Here is a 21,510-nt window from a genome sequence, read left to right as displayed (position 1 = left end):
GCTGCATGAGTCCAATAACTGTGCTACCCTGTGTGTGTGAAGGTAGGTGGGAAAGAGGACTCAGGAGACAGATGGAGTTTGACAGAGCTTCAAGCTCCCTTTATTTTTCCCACTAGCATTTTTCAACATCCTTTCAACACTACAGGGAAAAAAAACCAAAATAAACAGACATGTCCCGATATTTCACCTCGTTCAAGTTCATCATTTTCCAAGCTCATGCTCGGTGTGTGTGTGTGTGTGTGTGTGTGTGTTATACACAACCTCTGTCAGCTCTGTCCCTCTCTCACTTTCTCTGATTCATAGTGTTCTTGTTTCCCCCCTGAAAGGACAAACAAAGCACACATAAGTAAACTCACCATGATCACAGGTGAGAATCAACATGTACTTCCTGCTGGTTCAATACCTCTGTGGGTCTGGTAGCTCTCTGGGTTTAATAGCGCTTTGGGTTCAGCAGCTCTATGGGTGATATTGGTGATATGAACAAATTTCTTTTTCATTTTCAGTTAGTAATTATTGAATTATTGTAATTATTATGCTATTGTTTAGTAATTATTGAAGTGAAGTCAGTATTGGATCAATGCCCAGTACCTGCTGAGGTCTGATATTAGCATTATTATAAACAGCATTTAAACATTTCTATATCCTCAGATGCAATTACATACAATGCAGATTAAAATCATTAGTCATACTTTAGAATTAAACATAATAATGTTGCTGTTGGCGTTCAGGTTGTCCCAGGAAAATAGGTCAATAGCTCATCTGTTTTTTCTGTAAGAAATGGCCAACACAAGCGTATTATCACAGGTTTAATCTGTTTTGCTCTGTACTGCATGTTGTTAACTAAAAATAACCTTGCACATATTTAGAAAGTAAACAACGGACCATTTATCCAGCTTAATACTGTACTTGCAGCAGAGATTTCCACAGTTTTAGCATCCCTGGGGCTTTTTCCCCAACATTTTCCCATCTCCTCCATATTTGGAGCTCTCCTCTAAACTGTTCTTTCCATCATCGACATGGAGAGAGAAATGGGCAGCGCTGCTGATGTGTGTGTGTCTGTGTGTTATTGACCTGAAAGAGGCCTGACCCAGTTCACAGGCACAGAGCCAGAGCGGAAAACCCACACTGCTGCTCTTTCTTAATTAGAAACACACAGAATTACAAAATCTACAAAACGTTGTCATCAGAAATTTAAGAGGCTAAGCAAAATAAGTTTGATCCAAAGCAATTGTGTTATATAATTTTATTGGCCATTCTATCGCTACATTCGAATTTTTCTTTCACCAGTAAGGTTTCACCAGTTTGCTGTGGACTCCTTTTTACTACTTATACATCTGTTACTAAGAAACTTAATTTTCCTTGTCAGTTCCAGTGAAGGAGTACTATGGCTCATGCCCTTCATATAAGACTGATGAGAATTCTTTGACATGTATGGGTCAGAGTACAGAACCAACCTCCTGGGAACCTCTGGATTAGTTTAGTTCATATTCTTATTTCTTCCTCCCTGTGCAGTTAATAGAAATATCAGTGTTATGGGCAGCACGGTGGCTTAGTGGTTAGCATGTTCACCTCACGCGTCCTGGGTTCGAGTCTCACTCCTGCTCACTGTGTGTGTGGAGTTTGCATGTTCTCCCCGTGCTTGGTGGGGGTGTCTTCCCACAGTCCAAAGACATGCTTCTAGGCTGATCGGAGTCTCTAAATTGCCCGTAGTGTGTGAATGAGTGTGTGTGTGTTCCCTGCGATGGGTTGGCATTCCGTCCAGGGTGTATCCTGCCTTGATGCCCGATGACGCCTGAGATAGGCACAGGCTCCCCGTGACCCGAGGATAGATCAGATAAGCGGTACAGACAATGAAATCAGTGTTATGCACAGAACTTTTTTCTACACCTATATTTTTTCTACACCTGTACTATAATCCAGAAGCATTTGCTCTACCTTGATTGCAGTGTACTGCATGCATCAAAAAACTTCTCAAGTCATTCCAAGGAACTGATAAACATCCCCAAAGTGGTGGTGGTGGAAAGCTGATAGAGGAGACAAGAAAAGCAGAAAAGCTGTTACCTTTCTCATCATAACACGGCCACTCCAAAACAGCCTTCAATCCCAGCACATTTGTGTGAATTGCCATCATGGATGAATCAGACGTCGCTCTGTATTCCACTGAGACCCGGAAACAAGAAAACAGAAAGATTTCTTTCAGTCTTTTGTGCAAGGATCTTGCAAACAGATCATTTTAAATAAATATCAACAAACAATATGTAGACATGTAAAACAGACATTTCACTTTCTCCATATTTGATTCAAAGGACCCATAAATGCGAACCATCTGGAAGCACTTAGTGTCATCTCATTTGCCTGTAATAAACCGCTGTCATTGATATTCAGCAGAGAATAGCATGGAACTCTAAAGCTCCAACAAAAAGGGCTTTGCAGCATTAATGCTGCAAAGAGAAAGAGCCGGAACTAAGAGAATGGGAGATCAAACTGACACTGTGATCCACAGTATGAGACCATAAACACAAAGAGTTCACACTAAGCTGAATATAAATTCAGTCTCTTAAGGGGGCATTGAACTGGCCAGTACTAATGCCTCTGGGCTATTCAGAACCTTGCTGGGTTCTGCAAGGGATTTTAGCTGTGCAGATTAAAGCGTGTATGTTTGGAAATGTGCCTGTCAGTATCAGTGCTTTTTATACCAAAATTAGCTTAACATTTTTTGCTGAAGATAAATAGATTACTATAAACAGAAGCAACTTTAGATGGTTCATTGCATGATAGGTCACTTGGCAATGGCAGTAGGATGAATTCCACAATGAAGCAACTTAACTCTTAGATCCTGACTTGAAACTAGGTGTACAGATACAATACCAAGACACAAACAAGCAGGAGATTCTAATAAGCCAAGAGGTAGTGAGTTTGTGACCTTTAACCCTCAGCGCCTCACACTGCATTAAAAAAGCTGTATTCAGACAAGTAAACTCCTGAATATTCCACTGAATTGTGGACATATTCAGAAATATACTGGCAAGTTGCACACATCCAGATTATGTTCTGTATCGGGTATACGTGACAGATGTAAACTACCATGCTATGAATATTTGTTACCATGGTAGATATTCCTCTCAGGGCAATTTTTCACACCAAAGAGACATTTGCATTTCACACACAGCTCTTTCATCTCAGACTTCATTGTTTGGCCCCTAAACTTTATACTGGTCCCACTTTAACCCATCCCAAAATCTTAACAGCTTTTGGCTCAGCACATGTGTTATTGGTTTGGCTTAAAATACACCTCACCTAAAACCCACAAATGAAGGCCTGCTTGTACACCTTGTTACAGGCCTTATTGTAAATATTGTTCACAATATAAATACTGAGACAGTAACTGGCTTTAGCTGTAATCTTTGCTTAAAGCAGGCTCCAGTAGGGAAGATGCACTGGATATACAGTGATGTGGTTTTTACGTAGTTCATTCATGGACACAGTGAACTTCTACTGGCTTTTTGGCACCCAGTGCGGGAGAATTCAAATGAAATGATTTTTAGAAATTGACAGGTGACAAATTAAAGATAAAAACCATGTTTTAGTAAGGTTTTGAGCCATAAAAAACCCACCAGAATGGCTTTATTGTCCCTGGAACTGTGCTGAAGCAATGAGCAGCATTCATCCAGAAGATATTTCATCAGCTGGTGTTGTGATGATGGTGGTAGTGTGTGCTGTTTCTCATAGGTGTTCAGCTGCATTGAGATCTGGTGTCTGTGAAGGCCATGGCATAGATTTGACTCATCAAAATCAAACTACTCAGTGACCCATCGAAGGGGCATTGCCAGCCCTTTTACATGTCACGGTTAATGTAAGCCAAATGTGTGATTTCCTAAAACATGTCTGGCCATAAGCAGAACATGTCTTGATAGATCTGTTACTGTCCATGTCTGGAGCACTTTTCTCTCTTTCTTTATCTCGTTTTCATTTTTTTGTTGAAAGCGATTTATTACACTGAACTGCTTTGACTATGAGTGGTTGCATCTGCAATGGCATGCATCCAAATCACACTTAAACACACAGAGAGACACAAAGCAGGAAGTCAGTTAGTTACAGGGACCTACCCAGATCTTGCACACACACACACACACACACACACATGCACACACAGATGACTCTAAAGAGTTGACTCTAAAGTCATTTTGATTTGATTTGTATCCTTTTTCTGGGCGGAAAACCACATCCCATGCATTAGCAGGGTAACTAATGGGCAGTGAGTTATAAAAGCACTTGGTAACACTTGCCAATTTCCTTTCTTCCTTATCAGTAGCCTAACGCCCACCTGGTAACAGATTTATGCAGCCTTGAACGGTCACCATGGTTTCGCTATAAAGGTGCCCTATTATGAAATAAAGCTGCTTCAGTTCGATTAGCATTGTGTGTTAAGAAACAGTACAACTTAAGAAGCTCACAACCTGCTGCAGGACCGTGCATGGTCATTCAAATCGTTGTGACTTAACTAATAGGCATGCTAAGCTTTTAAAATAATGTTGGTGCACATAAAGCCCAGTCAGATTTCTAATATAAGGAATAAATGAAGGCAGGGAAAAGTTCCCTTGTATGTAGTAAATTAAGCACATGGTGTACAGACATGTCCAATACGTCATTAATAAATTAATGTGTAATAAAAAAGGATCCTATTTATGCTGCACAGTATATTGTTTATTAAGTTCCATCAACCTCTTAGCCTATGGTTGTGTGGATAGATCATATCTTTAGGAGGATTCTAGTTTTAATATATTTTTTATGTCATATCACCACCACAGTATGCAGTATATTTTGTTCATATTTTGTCCATATGTCCTATTATCAGAATTCAATGTTCTTTTGTTGTAACAGCTGTCTACCCTTCTGGGAAGGTCTTCTACTAAATATGGATGCGTCACTCTGGTGATTCTATTCCAGCTAGCCACCGGAGCATTGCCAAGGTCATGAACTGATGTTAGACCTTTTGGGGCAAATCCCAAAGGTGTCTGTTGAGGTTGAGGTCAGGCCGATCAAGATCTGTAGGCCATACCATTTCTTTAAGGAGCACACAAACACTGGCATATTGGACCACAAAATATTATCTTGGCATGCTGTATCACTGGGTTTAGTCCTCACAGGCATTTGGAAACTTAGCATGAATTATGAAAAAACAGCCAAAGATGATTATTGCTCCTCCACCACACCATCAAGCACTGAAGCAGCAAGCACTCTCTAGACATCTGCCAAATACAGACGGATCTGTTGGATTGACAGACACTGAAGTGTGATTCTGCACTCCCGAGTATGGGTTTCCATTGCAGCAGGGTCCCATATCGGTGAAAGCTGTACGTTTTCCCTATGGGTGACTTTCTGTCAGCTGTCACAGTGGAGAAGTCAAGCTAACAGTTTTCTTGGAAATGTGACTTCTATAATGATGTGCTGAACGTTTGAGAGCTGCTGAATGTCCAGTTCTTCTGCCAAGTGAGTTTTTTTTTTCATATAGCAACTAACACCATCAGTGAGCAATGAGAGTCTTTAAATAGTGCAGTTAGAACAGGGAGTATGGAAACCGGCTGTTTTCCAGTATCATTATCCAATATCTCAGATATATCATCAAGCACAGCCAAGTACGTGCAAAACAGCTCAATTATTTCTCCATTTGCAGAAATCAGCAGGAAATTGATACTTTTCGGTTTGTTCTGATTGAGTTTTGGAGGTGTTAATGGCTGAAAGCATACTGAAAATGGGTTTTTTTTTTCATTTCATTGTCTGTACCCGATCTATCCTCGGGTCACGGGGAGCCTGTGCCTATCTCAGGAGTCATCGGGCATCAAGGCAGGACACACCCTGGACGGAGTGCCAACCCACACACACACACACTCTCATTTACTCACGCAATCACACACTACAGGCAATTTAGAGACTCCAATCAGCCTAGAAGCATGTCTTTGTACTGTGGGAGGAAACCGGAGCACCCAGAGGAAACCCACCAAGCACGGGGAGAACATGCAAAGTCCACACACACAGTGAGTGGGAGGGAGACTCAAACCCAGGATGCTGGAGCTAGCCACTAAGCCACTGTGCCGCCCTGAAAATGTTTTCTATGCTTATTTTGCAAGAGTGCACAGAAGTCATGGAAATCACCCAAGTGTACCGAGCTGAATAATCAAAAAACTAATAATAATTAAACGATTCTTAAAAATCAGAGAATTATTATTATATCCAACATTTGTTGTTTGTTTATCCAAAATCCACTGTAATTCTGCAGCTCTTGCTAATTTTCCACGCCTGTTAATGAGCTCACATGTCAACTCGAATTGATAATACAGAACATCCTTGATTCACTTCACGGAAATGGGTCACGTCAGGGCTGATTCCTGTTATCACTACATGATTCAACCCTTGAACACGGATCGAGACAAACTCCGGTTGTTATCGCCCCCGAGTAAGTGTTTACTGTTTCTAGGTGAACCGGGCCTGGCAGGGGGTAAAAAAAAAAGCCCCCAGGGTTTGATCCAAACAGATTAATTATTGCATTTATGGAAAGTGATGTGACCAAAGTGTTTTCTAGCCTTGGTGTGAACTCCATGCCCTCTTGAATGTATATCAGTCTATATGAATGGGCTGGAAAGCTGAACCTTTCTCTGTCAGTGGAGTAGTGAGGCACAGCTGCCTCAGGCAAGGCAAGCCACTGAAATTGAAGAGTCCACCATCAGCAGCATGAACTCACGGTTCGCTTCCCATAAACAATGTTTACATTCACAAACATAGACAGCACAGGATACCCTCCATCTACTGAACTGGAGAGGAAAGCCATTAAAGCCACTATTTTTTAGTGCACATCAGTACAATACAAACGTTTATGAACCCCCATATCTCTGCATTCCTATTGGAAATAATCAGAAGTAAACATTGGTGATTAACAGCAACAGGAGTTAATGCTGAATGAATGCTGGCTACGGGCCCAGGGACGCATACACATGCTACACAGGTGAATCTCTGGATCATGTAGGGCTAAATAAAGGTCATGAAATCTTAATGTGTGTGTACAGTGTGCACTTTTCACTCTTTCAGTTTGTTATCCTGTATCCATTAACAACATTATACCTACATTTTAGTGCTCTCCATCAAGCAGCTATTAGTTGCCACAGTTACAGCTCAGGGTGAAAATGGGTGTTTTATTCTTTTTATTTTGATCAAAATTATACACGTATAAACCTCAGCCTTTGAAAATAAATCGTCTGATCAGTTGCATTATCCGATTTAGAATGTAACAGGAAATGTAGCTAGATATACACATATGTACTCAGACAGCTTTATCCTATAGCATTGTTTAAATAAAAATGGAAAACAAGATATTGTTCAGATTAAAGATGTAGATTTTTTGAAAGTCTCATGAAATCAAGAAGAGAGATGTTTATTTTATTATATTCTGAACTACTTATTCGATAGATGACTTCACAGAGCATCTAGTTGTGACTCACATTTTCCCCTCCATATGTCCTGCTACAGGTCCCTTATTCTGCGTGTGCTACCCCCTGTTGGAGTGGAGGTGATGAGTGTGTGTGGGAGGAAGGCTCTGACGCTGCTGAGCAGTGTGTTTGCCGTGTGCAGTCTGGGCCTGTTGGGAATCGCCGTCAGCACAGACTACTGGCTCTACCTGGAGGAGGGAATCATCATGCCTCTCAACCAGAGCACAGAAATACGCATGTCTCTCCACTCAGGCCTCTGGAGAGTCTGCTTCCTGGCAGGTGAAAGGCTGTTGTGCTTAACATCTGATCATTCACACTGCTTTCTTCTATGTATGTTTTTCATGGAACTCATACAGTGAAGAATATAAATGGATGGCCTTCTCTGCATTTTCATGTCTTCTATCTTATTTAATCTAAAATTCAGCCTAATAGGCAGCCAGCTCTTCAATGACGATCAGGTTTTCTCACCATAATGTGAAATGTCCAACATGAAGCATTAGGACTGTCAGAAATAATCACACTCTTATCACACCTTATAAACAAATGTAGATATTTGGAGGCAAAAAAAATCTAATTCTATTCTATTCTAACTCTTCAATGTTTAATAGCTATGATTTTGGCCAAATGTGCCTTTTCTTACTTGATCTTGGGTCTTGATCTTGGTGTTAGTGTCAGTAGAGGTATATCACTAGACATGGCATGGTTGCTTGGACCGCAAGAAAAAGCATCCTCGAAATTGACAATCAAACACTTTTGCACTGCATTTCATTACTGGTCTATAACCAAGCTGTGTCCTGATGAAGTAATCCATTCAGTTGTATTCAATTCGTAGCTGAGTATTTAAGTCGTCATCGTTCTTTCGGCTGCTCCCTGTTCGGAGTCGACACAGTGGGACACAGAATTTTACCCCAGATGCCCTTCCTGACCCAACCCTCCCACCTTTATGAGAGCGCAGAATCCTTGCTTCTGGACCACCAAGAGGCTTAGTCACATGTACTTATGTTACATGAATAAAGTCCAACCAGCCGTGCTTGAATTTAGGAACACTGAGAATGTGCTAACCTGAGGTCAACATTGTTGGACCAAAGTGATTTGAACAAACAATCATAAATTGTTTAAACAAATAAATATTCTAATATTTATACATCATTAAAATTCCCATATAGTGCTGAATGCTGTGGATTACTGGTATCAGCACGTGACTAGTGCCAGCCCCATGTCTCCTGTCCTAGGAGCTTTTACAGCTTCGTATAGAAACAGTGTGCGCTAACGGTGCTCCATTAACACATCTTGTACTTTCTGCTTTTAAAGTTTAACACCAGACTCTGATGGCACGTTCCAGAATATAATCACTTGCCAGAGAAGACACATAGGAGAACAATAGTCCCGTCTCTCACCTGTCTCCTCAGTCTGCAGTGATCTCCATTCAATCTGTGTAATTTCTTTACACACTGCACTGTGGCCTTCTTCTCGGTTCTCTGTGAAAGAGATTCCTATAACTCTGTTATAGTGCAGTGTGTTCCTCTTCAGTTCATTCAGTGCCTCAGGGTTTTGACTTTAAAGGTGTAGTTTGTAAAATATAAAAGTGTTTCAAGGCTTTAAATGCTGATATAATTTTAAAGACATCTTAGTAAAACACTGATTTATAATATGGCTGTGCAGAGGATCTGGCCAGCTGCTGCATTTATGGCTACTGATTACATTTTGACAGAAAATATGCTCTAGTCCAGCTATTTTTCTCTAAAAGGAAACCCCAAGGCAGAGGGGCGTGTGGAGAAGTGACATTTACCTCACAGACAAGGGAATTCTTTCATAAAAACACAAACCACTCCTTAAATATCTGAGCTTTGTTGATGACTAGTACCTGTCTTTCTGTTCGAATGCCTTTATGATTAAAGTGACCATAAATATTCAGCAATCATGATAGTTTACCTTAATTGTACATTAAATACGAACATAATTTTATTTAAATAAATAGATACACTAGCGCCATAAAATGCTGCTAAACTGACATTTCAACAATATGGATGAGAGTATATTGATATTGAGAGTATATTGATATGGATATTGATTATGAACATAATAAAAATATATATATATATATTTTATTTGCCTTATAAAGAATTTAACCCTGTATTGGAATGAGGCCAGTAGAGAGATTACTGACTGATGCTTTAAGAATGCTCTGACATTGCTTCTTCATATTGCTTCATGTTCCTAGTATAGAAGCAGGCAAAATTCAATGCATTCTGATGGAAGACTACATCAGGATGCATTGAATGTTGCCTGGTTCTATACTGTCATATTTCTCTGTATCTTTACTGTACCGTCATGAGCAAAGATTCTGGGCATGATTTTAAAAAAGTCTATATCTTTTTTTTTTTCTTATGCATGACTGACCTTCCCAGTTTGACCGACAACCCACTGTCTTATCTGGAAAAGTTAGTCGCCTTACATAAATAATCTTCTCCCCATGTAAGAGTTTTACCATCAATTCCCCGTAACCTTCACTGAGCTGCACACAGGACATTATTTCTAATCCCACACAGGGCTCTTAATGGAAAAATACTGTATTTGAGTGTTAGACTTTCTAATTGGAAGTTCAGGCACAGTTGTAGTTTCTTTTTAATGAGTTATATAACTGAACTGATTTAGTGATGCTGTTGGATACCACATGAGTGCTGAGAAACCCTGAGCAACCCTCTGGGGCAAATAGTACCAGAACAAATGTGACAAAAACACAAGGTGACAAAAAAATCTGGATCTGTACCAAAGTAAAGTACCAAAGCTTTATTCCTACTTGTGTACTAAAATAGAAATAGAAATAATACAAATCGAATCTCCCGCATTCAAAAGCGACAAAAGTGAACTAAAAATATCTCTTTAATGAAATTAAATGTAATAAAGTGTGGACTGTTTATACAACATTTCCTCATAAACAAGGTGAAAAAGACCCGGTTTGAAAGTAGATAAATATTCTAACTCAAACTGTGGCACTTTAATCACACCACTTTTCTTTGCTTTCTTTCTTTTTTTAAACAGCATGAAGTGTTGTTTTTAATCAGAAATTGTTGACGAATGTCATGCAGTTTGTCTAGTGTTTTTTTTGGATTGATAACCCTGTGTGCACAGTGGTCTAGTTAGGGTGTAGTAAGAAATAATTGAGACCTGCAGTAATAACTGCACTTGGTATCACACACACACACTTAACACTAACCTCAACCATAAAGGACCTTACTAACCCAGTGTCTGAAGCTGTGTGAAACAATCAGCACATCATTTCATTCTTTTTATTTTATCTGCTCACCTGCCACGCTGATAAAGATCATTATGAATCCATTTTCAGAACACCGAACCCATTTATAAATCTTTCCCTATGTCATTTCTCTACCACTGCTCCTAAAATGTTTTTTTTTTTTTCCCCTTCCCCCATCTATTTCTTCTCCTTCTCCTTTGAGCAGTTATTACAGCTGTGAGCTATAATTTCGAAGCATCGCTTCCGGCTACTAATACAGTACTTCCTATTTTCAGAGTTTGTCATAAAGTATACATGAGAACGAAATGTCCATCTTACCGAAGTCACAGTACAATCCAGTTTGGATATGGGTGATGTGATGTGATGTGATCACCGACATGTTCTGTTTCAGGAAAAGAGAAGGGACGCTGCTTCACCATCGAGTATGTCATGCCTATGAACGTCCAGATGACATCAGAGTCCACAGTCAGTGTCCTGAGTAAGTGGCACTACTGACCTTATACTGCCAGGGTCTGTAAAAATTGTTTAGTGTTCATGGTTAGTCAGGCTGAACTCCCACACATCACACTGCTATACACCAATAACACAATAATATTTTGCGCTAGGTTGGATCTGGATAAAGGAAACATGGCTACCAAAGGTTTGAGAAGCTTCAACATCTCTATAAATGATAACATGTTGGAATGAGCGCATTAATATCAAATGAATCATTTTAAGTTAATTTGCCTTGCAGTTTGCACTGTTGTCAGAGCCATGCTGTTTCAGAAATCGAGCATTCAACTGCGCTGTTACATAAGAGTACATGTATATATTTTTATGCAGGTTTCTTAGTTGTAGTTAGCTAGAAAATATCTTTGTTAACCATGTAACTGTCCTGCCACACTGTAGAGCCAATTATCCTTAAACCCAGCGTGAAAATAAACTATAATTATTATAAAATTAAGCAGCAAGCAGTGCTGTAAGTGTGGAGGCAGAGTACATGCTGCACATATGTGTAGCCGTCTGATATGACTTGCAATGAAATCCTTTATATACCTGTGCACGGATGCTGCAGAATGATAAAAGTTAACACAGTAAGCCTGCCTTAAACACTGCATCACCTCTCACTTCCGCACAGGCACATCCATGCATTTTGAGCTACTTTATCCATGCAGAACCATTTCCCACTGGGAACAATGGTTAATTAAACAACGATTTTATCCATGTAGCTGTGTGTGATCCACTTAAACAGGCTTACTAGCCTAAATATACCTTTTTGCATTTTAATTACATGCCTTGTGCTTTTATCCAAAGGGACTTCCACATGAGGCAGAATCTAAGCTTAGCAGTTCAGGATTTAAAGGTCTAAAGCTTAAGGGCTCACTGTATTCCTGGCACTCCTTGAATTTCAACTCCATTATGATTATTAGCAAATTGTTTAAGATCGGTTCACAAAATTAGTCAATATAAATGCTCCACGTTTATAGAAATGATCGATAAGGTGTCTGAGAACCATATTTGTGAATGAGATGCTTTTTTTTGAACATCCACCACATTCTATATCACTAGCAACTACCAGAAAATCATATACCGATCTTTATAGATACATGGTATATCATGCTCTGTATACTGTATAGACAGTGAGGTGAAATATGGATATACACTGATCAGGCATAACATTATGAGCAGGTGAAGTGAGTAACACTGATGATCTACTCATTATGGCACCTGTTAGTGGGTGGGATATATTAGGCAGCAAGTGAACATTTTGTCCTCAAAGTTGATGTTAGAAGCAGGAAAAATGGACTTAAGGATTTAAGCGAGTTTGACAAAGGCCAAATTGTGATGGCTAGACCACTGGATCAGAGCATCTCCAAAACTGCAGCTCTTGTGGGGTGTTCTCGGTCTGCAGTGGTCAGTATCTATCAAAAGTGGTCCAAGGAAGGAACAGTGGTGAACCGAAGACAGGGGACTCATTGATGCATGTGGGGAGCGAAGGCTGAACCCGTGTGATCCGATCCAACAGACGAGTTACTGTTGCTCAGATTGCTGAAGAAGTTATTGCTGGTTCTGATAGAAAGGTGTCAGAATACACAGTGCATCACAGTTTGTTGAGTATGGGGCTGCATAGCCGCAGACCAGTCAGGCTGCCCATGCTGACCCCTGTGAACTGCCAAACACACCAACGATGGGTACATGAGCATCAGAACTGGACCAATGGAAGAAGGTGGCCTGGTCTGATGAATCATTTTTTCTTTTACATCACATGGATGGCCGGGTGCGTGTGCGTCGCTTACCTGGGGAACACATGGCACCAGGATGCACTATGGGAAGAAAGCAAGCCGAGTGAGGCAGTGTCATGCTTTAGGCAATGTTCTACCGGGAAGCCTTGGGTCCTGCCATCCATGTGGATGTTACTTTGGTACCACCTACCTAAGCATTGTTACAGACCATGTACACCCTTTCATGGAAACGGTATTCCCTGATGCCTGTGGCCTCTTTCAGCAGGATAATGCGACGTGCCACAAAGCAAAAATGGTCCAGGAATGGTTTGATGAGCACAACAACCAGTTTGAGGTGTTGACTTCTCCAAATTCCCCAGATCTCAATCCAATCGAGAATCTGCAGGATGTGCTGGACAAACAAGTCCGGTCCATGGAGGCCCCACCTCACAACCTACAGGACTTAAAGGATCTGCTGCTAACATCTTGGTGCTAGATACCACAGCACACCTTCAGGGATCTAGTGGAGACCATGCCTCAATGGGTCTGGGTTGTTTTGGCAGCAAAAGGGGGACCAACACAGTATTAGGCAGGTGGTCATAAAGTTATGCCTGATCAGTGTATAGTACAAACAAGGATTTGCAGGATTACCTGAAAGCAGCAGGACAAAACAGTTACACATAAAACAGTACCTAAAGATCATGAGATCTTTGTCGATAATCAGTAAGAAAACTCATGCAGGCAAACAAAATTGAATGCAGTGAAATAATCTGCAATGATTTACAAATGTTTTTTTTTCTGAAGTTTACTTAGAAAAATGATTGTAATATGTTTACATTAGAAACTAAAATAACTTATTATTCCCTCTCAGTCTCTATTATTATTCAACTCTTAAAGCCTGAATCATTTCAGGCCATTCAGTGCACCATGCATTAATATTAATGTTATTTTTCTCTGCTCTGCACTGTGTGTGTGTGTGTGTGTGTGTGTGTGTGTGTACAGAAATGATCCGCTCTGCCACACCATTCCCACTAGTCAGTCTTTTTTTCATGTTCATCGGCTTCGTCCTGAGCAACATCGGCCACATCCGGCCCCACCGCACCATCCTCGCGTTCGTCTCCGGAATCTTCTTCATTCTGTCAGGTAGCAGAACAGACAAACAAAGCCTGCATTCACACACGTGTACCCTGTTTACATTCTTGAAATTTAAGCATCAGCAATCTAAGTAGTTTTTATTTGCACATTGGTTTGAGTTTATATTTCTCACAATGTAACCAGTGGCTTCCTATTCCTGTTGTTATCCCCCACTGCATGTTGTATATGTGGCAAAATGCTGAATACTCTCCTGTCTAGCCCCCTCATGCATAATGTACAGTATAATAACAACTGAGATTCATATTTTATTCAGTATGTTACATAAGATGCTAGATGTGTTTAAGTGAAAGTTTTTGATCATGTCCTGTGCACACGTCTTTGCCTTTCGGTGAGTGCAGTGCCACTAATACAAGCTCACTCTGTCTTAACGTCTTTATGCCCTCAGGCCTTCACTCTGATATTGTTAGTTTCATTTCACTTGCTTCAGTATGAAGTAGTCTTGCACTTCACATGTCTAGCACTAGGTACAGCGTGATAACATTCAGTGAAACTCTACCACAGGTTGTCCAGGGATTAACTGTGCTGTGATTAGTGGAAAAGGGCAAGCAGTACCACTAACAATGTTCCTATGTTCTAGGTCTATCACTGGTAGTTGGTCTGGTGTTATATATTTCTAACATCAATGATGAGATGCTGAACAGGACTAAGACAAACGAAGCCTACTTCAGCTACAAATATGGCTGGTCCTTCGCCTTTGCTGCCATCTCCTTCCTGCTCACTGAGGTAACACTTCAGCTCTTGGTTTCATTTCATTCCTCACCATGACTTCACTGAACCTCTGTCTCCTCTGTCCTGCAGGTGGCAGGCGTGATGTCCGTCTACCTGTTCATGAAGCGATACACAGCGGAAGAGCTGTACCGGCCTCACTCGAATTTCTACGGGCCTCGTCTCAGTAACTGCTCCGATTACTCAGCTCAGTTCCTTCACCCGGACGCCTGGACGCGAGGACGCAGTCCCTCAGACATCTCCAGCGAAGCCTCTCTCCAGATGAGCTCCAACTACCCCGCTCTGCTCAAGTGTCCTGAGCATATTTCCTCCTCCCCCTGCTGAGAGAGCTCACACACATGCACACAGGAAAGTCTGACTTGACACAGCTAGTTAAGATCACTTTATCACTATTCGATGTAAAAAAATTTTTTTTGGAGTATTAACTATTTCAGTGTGCCTCATGTTTCAATCCTACAGTACAGCTGCTAGTCATGCTAGTACGTAGCAGATACGTTAACTGAACCTCTGCCTTTTTCTCGAACATTTTGCTTTTTGGGAGATTCCAGTGTGTTTTAGAATTTTTTTTCAATCGATATCAAACTTATCTGTATTCATTCTCCATTATTTCAATCATGGAAAAGTAAATATGTAGTGAGTGTTAATATATTCCAAATGATGAGAAATGCAAGAATCTCTCTAGAAGACAGTGTTTCTCAAACCAGGAAGTGTATGGCTGCCTTAAAGAGTCATTAATTAAAGAAGCTCTGTGACCTGCTTGAACAAACACCTTGAATCTGACCTGAACACTGTAACGTTATAGGAGCTGTATTAGACAAAATATGGTTTGACTTAGCGCAGGTTATTAGCACAGTTAGTTGCTAGCTCCCAGGTCCCATGTTTCGGTTGCTTGGAAACCTGATTGGGTGAAAAAATGGTAGCTAACATAACATAACATAACATAACATAACATAACATAACATATAACATAACATAACATAACATAACATAACATAACATAACATAACATAACATAACATAACATAACAACACAATACAACACAACACAATATAATGTGTGTTGCACTAGTTAGCTAGTTAAGTGCATTAATACAGAAAAACAGTAACACAACCTTGACTATAAGTCACATGGTCAGTGTGAAGGACACTGGCTATTGTCTTTATTTTCTTGTGATTAGTTCTCACTTGTAGTTCCACAACCGCAGTGCATAATGCATTAAGCTTCATCAGAGCTACAAACCAAATGTTGTTTTGTCAATAATGAGTAAGCTTGTTCTTTTTAAGCCTAACTGTGAATACTAAATGAACCGCCCAGACACAACATCTGCTTGTCCCCAGTGCTTGTCCAGGCTTCTGCTTCAGTTTCCTGCTTCAGACTGAACAGTGCTGTTTAAAGCAGAAGTCTATAAGGAATTAAAGATGTATGGAGACTGCATGTGGGGCCTGGTTTGGGAAACACAGCCTTTAGCTATTCAGTTATCTGATTGGTGTATTATTTGTGTGTTTAACTGCCAATCAGAGAGAGAAATTGTGATGTGTTACCAATCTTCAGCATGGCCTTGACTCTGTTACCTCTTGCTTTGGAGATCTTATTCTAAACGTTTTCTACGGTGGCTGAGAAGTGCAAAACAAAATAGCAAATCCTGAATAGAAAATAACATTCAAGAAACAAAATAACAAATCCAGGAAACAAAATTAGAAAAGAAAATAACAAATCCAAAAGCAAAATGACAAAACAAAAACCAAATAAATCAGAAAACAAAACAACAAATCAGAAAGCAAAATTTCAAAACTCAACGATAATTTAAACAAACCGGAAAAGGTAGGTATAATTTGCGAATAGAATTCTTAGGGCAGCATTCTATAGGGCAGTGGTGGCTCAAGTGATTAAGGCTCTCGGTTATTGATCGGAGGATTGGGGTTCAAGCTCCACTGTTGGGCACTTGAGCACGGCCCTTAACCCTCTATGTTCCAGGGGCGCTGTATCATAGCTGCCCCTGCGCTCTGACCCCAACTTCCTCAGCTGGGGTATGCGAAGAAAAGAATTGTATGTGTGGTGATAATAAAGGCTTCATGCCCTGAGTTCTATGTTCTATGTCACTCAAGATATACAGGTCCAGCAGGCTATGACAGTAGAAAGTAGATTGATTTGTTATTTTTTACTGATTTGTTATTTTGTTTTCTGATTTATTATTTTGTTTTCTGATTTATTATTTTGTTCTCTGATTTATTATTTTGTTTTCTGATTTATTATTTTGTTCTCTGATTTATTATTTTGTATTCTGATTTATTATTTTGTTTTCTGATTTATTATTTTGTATTCTGATTTATTATTTTGTTTTCTGATTTGTTTTTGTTTTCTGATTTATTTTGTTTTCAGATTTATTATTTTATTCTCTGATTTATTATTTTGTTTGCTGATTTATTATTTTGTTTTCTGATTTATTATTTTGTTTTCTGATTTGTTTTTGTTTTCTGATTTATTATTTTGTTTTCTGATTTGTTTTTGTTTTCTGATTTATTATTTTGCTCTCTGATTTGTTTTTGTTTTCTGATTTATTATTTTGTTTTCTGATTTATTATTTTATTCTCTGATCTGTTATTTTGTTTTCGGATTTATTATTTTGTTTTCTGATTTGTTTTTGTTTTCGGATTATTATTTTGTTTTCGGATTCATTATTTTGTTTTCGGATTTGTTTTTGTTTTTGGATTTATTATTTTGTTCTCTGATTTGTTATTTTGTTTTCTGATTTGTTTTAGACTTCTCGGCCACCATACATTTCAGATTGAATTCATGTCATAATACAGTCCATGTAGCTAAAATGTTTGTTTTGCATGTTACCTGTCTGATGGATGTAACAACAGAGACTGAGCAGATTTCTTTATTTAAGGTATTTACAGGATGAATGTACAGATTGTTGCAGTTACTTGTGGATTTTTAGTATTTTTTTCATTTAGTGCAAAATATACTAATGTATGTAAGACAATTACTTACTCACCAGCATTTCACAGATATGAAAGAAGAAAATCTTTAAATGTACCAATATAAATAAATACTTAAATATAAATAAATATATAAATATATTTTCTAGTAAATATTCATTTAACCAATCCTGATTTTTCATCGCAGGAATTATTAATGCTATTTAAAAAAAAAAAAAAAATTGTTGTGCTTTTTTTTTTTTTTTTTTTTTGCATTTTCATTAGAAATTCTCTCTGCAGATTCTTGTTTTCTTTTATAAGCTGTTTATATTTGCAGATTTATGTATTTCAACACATTTTTAATATTAACAATGTTTTTTTAACGTAAGTTGGGTGTAAATAACTAAATATTCCATCTGCTGATTAGGTTTTTTTTTTTGCCGAACCATGGCTGTTAATGCTGTCTAAAAATCTCCATGTTTGGGAGATACAAAGATAATGACACCAACAAACAGTAAAATGTCAGCCATCTTGGAGCTGCTAACTTTGGCATAAGTGGAAAATTGTAATTTTATGCATTTATTTCTTTCAGAATTTTTCCTAATATGGTTCTGTGCTAGAAGAAAACCCTCTGTGAGCCCCCGAAGGATGTGTTAACCCTCAGCTTTATGCCTGAAATGGATCGTATGTGGCTTTGATTCTCAAATTAAAAATGATTAGCTGTTAGTTAATCTGATGTTTTGAAATCTGCACTCATTAGATGGTCAATCCTCCGATTATCAGCTGAAAGGACACAGTACACGTGAAATCTCCATGCCGTTTTCTCTCAACTCTAAACTTGAAAGCTGCGTGTGATCCATGTGTCACGTGTCACATGATGAATGACCGTATTATTTCTTCACTCATGAGAATATAATTCTTTAGAGAATTCGCATGCTGTGTTTAGACTTCTTACAACTAGTGTTTTGTTTTGTTTTTTAAACGTTACATTTCGTTTGTACATATTCAATGAAATGTGTAAATAAGACGGAGAGTTTTATATAGAACACTTTGTTTATCAATGTTCTGATCTGTAGCTACTGAGCCAGTGTGTAGCAAAACGCAGACGTATAGCATACGTCGTTATACCGTGACGCTGTACGCGATAGCCGTGTACTGTAAAACATGTGAGCTTTAGACGTGTTAGCTTCGGACATTGGAGTGCAGTGAACGTGTGTCTGCAGTACAGTGCGGTGTGATTGTACCCTCAGTGTGTTTCATTGTACAGTAGAGCCGAAATAAAGCTACGATTCTCTCAAACTGCTACGTGTAGTTGATTTTTCATGTAGCTAATACTACACTATATTGGCAAACGTTTTGGGACACCCCTCCAAATCATTGAATTCAAGTGTTCCAATCACTTCCATGGCCACAGGGGTATAAAATCAAGCACCTAGGCATGCAGACCATTTCTACAAACATTTGTGAAGGAATGGGTCGCTCCCGGGAGCTCAGTGAATTCAGGTGTGATACCGTAATAGGTTGCCACTTCAAAGTCCATTCGTGAAATTTCCTCACTGCTAAATATTCCACAGTCAACTGTTAGTGGTTTTACAACAAAGTGGAAGCAACTCAGCCACGAAGTGGTAGGCCACGTAAAATCAGACAGCCGGGTCAGTGCATGCCGAGGAGTGTACACAAGTCGCCAACTTTCTCCAGAGTCCATAGCTACAGACCTCCAAACTTCGTGTGGCCTTCAGATTAGCTCAACAACACTGTGTAGAGAACTTCACTGAATAAAACACCTTTGGGATGAATTAGAGCGGAGACTGCGAGCCAGGTCTTCTCATCCAACATCAGTGCCTGACCTCACAAATGTGCTTCTAGAGGAACGGTCAAAAAAATTCCCATTAACACCCTCCTAAACCTTGCCTTCCCAGAAGAGTTGAAGCTGTTATAGCTGCAAAGGGCGGGACAACTCCATATCAAACCCTACAGATTAAGAATGGGATGCCATTAAAGTTCATGTGCATGTAAAGGCAGATGTCCAAAAACTTTTGGCAATATATCCAATAGCAAACAGTCAAAGAACAGAGCAAAAAATTAAAACTGGTACACACACATCTAATGCATTTTAAAATAGAATAGAATATTTATTTGTCACATATACATTACAGCACAATAAAATACTTTCTTTGCATATCCCAACATTGGATGTTAGGGTCAGAACACAGGGTCAGCCATGATACAGTGCCCCTGGGGCAGTGAGGGTTAAGGGCCTTGCTCAAGAGCCCAACAGAAGCAGCTTGGCAGTGGCAGGGCTTGACCTTGATCCGATCATCAACCCAGAACCCTAACCACTTGAGCCACCACTGCCCCAGTATCAGCTTATTGTTTTGTTTTGCCTCAGATTTCTCCTTTTCAGACCCTTAAGTAAAAATTTAGAGCTGTGATTGTACAGTGACCGCATTACATGATTGCGACACATTGATGAAAGTGAAATGCAATGCACATGGAATTATATTATTAGAGATCAGACAGCATAAAGACACAACGTGAATGACGGTTCAGTGTTTGTTTTCTGCATGGCATTAATGAGAAGTATGAAGAAGAGGAAACTAAAAAGCTGGAAATGATTCGGATGATGATGTAGTTCTTCTTACATTCTGAAATATATACAGACTCTGCTTCCTATTTTGCTAAAAATATACACTGTTTATTCAATGTCTTCATTTGGGATAAGTGGAAAATTGTGATTTTATTAGATTGTTTTTTATTTATGCACATTTTTACTTTTCCTCAGTTTGTACAGTTTGCATGTGTCCATTTCCTGACAAATTTGCAACTGCTCCTGGTACTGAAACCTTTTTGCAGCACTATTGACTAGAAGAGGAGATGAAGGGAGAGCTTTTCTTTTCCTCCGAATAAATAGACAAGTAGCTCCCTTTAAACGGTGTTATGAGTCCATCTAGTGGTCTAAAGCATGTTTATAAGCAGGTTTATTTCTTTTTTTGTCTGCTACAGGGTGCTCTAAATGCAGAACGAGTAATAAAATACCTTACTGCTGGAGTGTGAAACTATACTGAGTTCAGAATTTTAATGTATAATATAGACTGGAAGAAAAAACTCCAGTTATGTAATTCTACCATTTGTAATGAAACAAATAAGCCTGCTTTATCTTTTTTTTTTTAATATTTTTTTCTGAAGACATGCAACAGTAACTTATGTGGCACAAATCAAGAATATTGCTATATGCACAAAAATATTTTCTAAAATTCTGGTCATCAGAATGAAATGTTTTAGACCAAATTTTTACGCCCGTTTCCTACAGGTATGTTCTGATATTCAGATACATAGACATCACATTTACTTTCACAACATTCAGTGTATTTGTTTTAACCCTGAAGGTTTTAACCTGGTTTGTTGCTGTTACAAGTAAACGGTTTGAGTCAGTTTGATTGTGTCAGATTTTTTGTGATTTAATCAGCAGGATGTGGATTTTTTCTTCTCTCTCTAACCAATCAAGTCCTAGAATTCAGAAGGATATGAAGTGACATATACTATATTGCCAAAAGTTTTGGGACACCCCTACAAATCACTGAATTCCGGTGTTGTTTTTCAGGGGTTGGGCTCGGCCCCTTAGTTCCAGTGAAAGGAACTCTTAATGCTTCAGCATACCAAGACATTTTGAACAATTTCATGCTCCCAACTTTGTGGGAAGAGTTTGGGAATGACCCCTTCCTGTTCCAACATGACTGCACACCAGTGCACAAAGCACGACTGATGTGGA

The 21,510-nt window shown here is 39.2% G+C and overlaps 1 protein-coding gene across 1 annotated transcript in view; it reads left to right on the top strand.

Annotated features, from left to right (window-relative positions):
- cacng5a (calcium channel, voltage-dependent, gamma subunit 5a) overlaps positions 1–17,891 on the top strand; it is a 21,617-nt gene extending 3,726 nt beyond the window's left edge. Inside the window, exons 2-6 of the mRNA XM_058402124.1 lie at positions 7,522–7,760; positions 11,129–11,215; positions 13,941–14,081; positions 14,671–14,816; positions 14,892–17,891. Coding sequence (XP_058258107.1) covers positions 7,565–7,760; positions 11,129–11,215; positions 13,941–14,081; positions 14,671–14,816; positions 14,892–15,143 — 822 coding nt within the window. The 5' untranslated portion in view covers positions 7,522–7,564 and the 3' untranslated portion in view covers positions 15,144–17,891. The remainder of the gene's footprint in view (positions 1–7,521; positions 7,761–11,128; positions 11,216–13,940; positions 14,082–14,670; positions 14,817–14,891) is intronic.
- The last annotated feature ends 3,619 nt before the right edge of the window (positions 17,892–21,510 follow it).

Source organism: Hemibagrus wyckioides, linkage group LG11 (assembly GCF_019097595.1).
Source record: "Hemibagrus wyckioides isolate EC202008001 linkage group LG11, SWU_Hwy_1.0, whole genome shotgun sequence".
Classification (NCBI taxonomy): domain Eukaryota; kingdom Metazoa; phylum Chordata; class Actinopteri; order Siluriformes; family Bagridae; genus Hemibagrus; species Hemibagrus wyckioides.
Note: the sequence above shows the minus strand (reverse complement) of the source record. Positions and strands in the feature narration are given on the sequence as shown.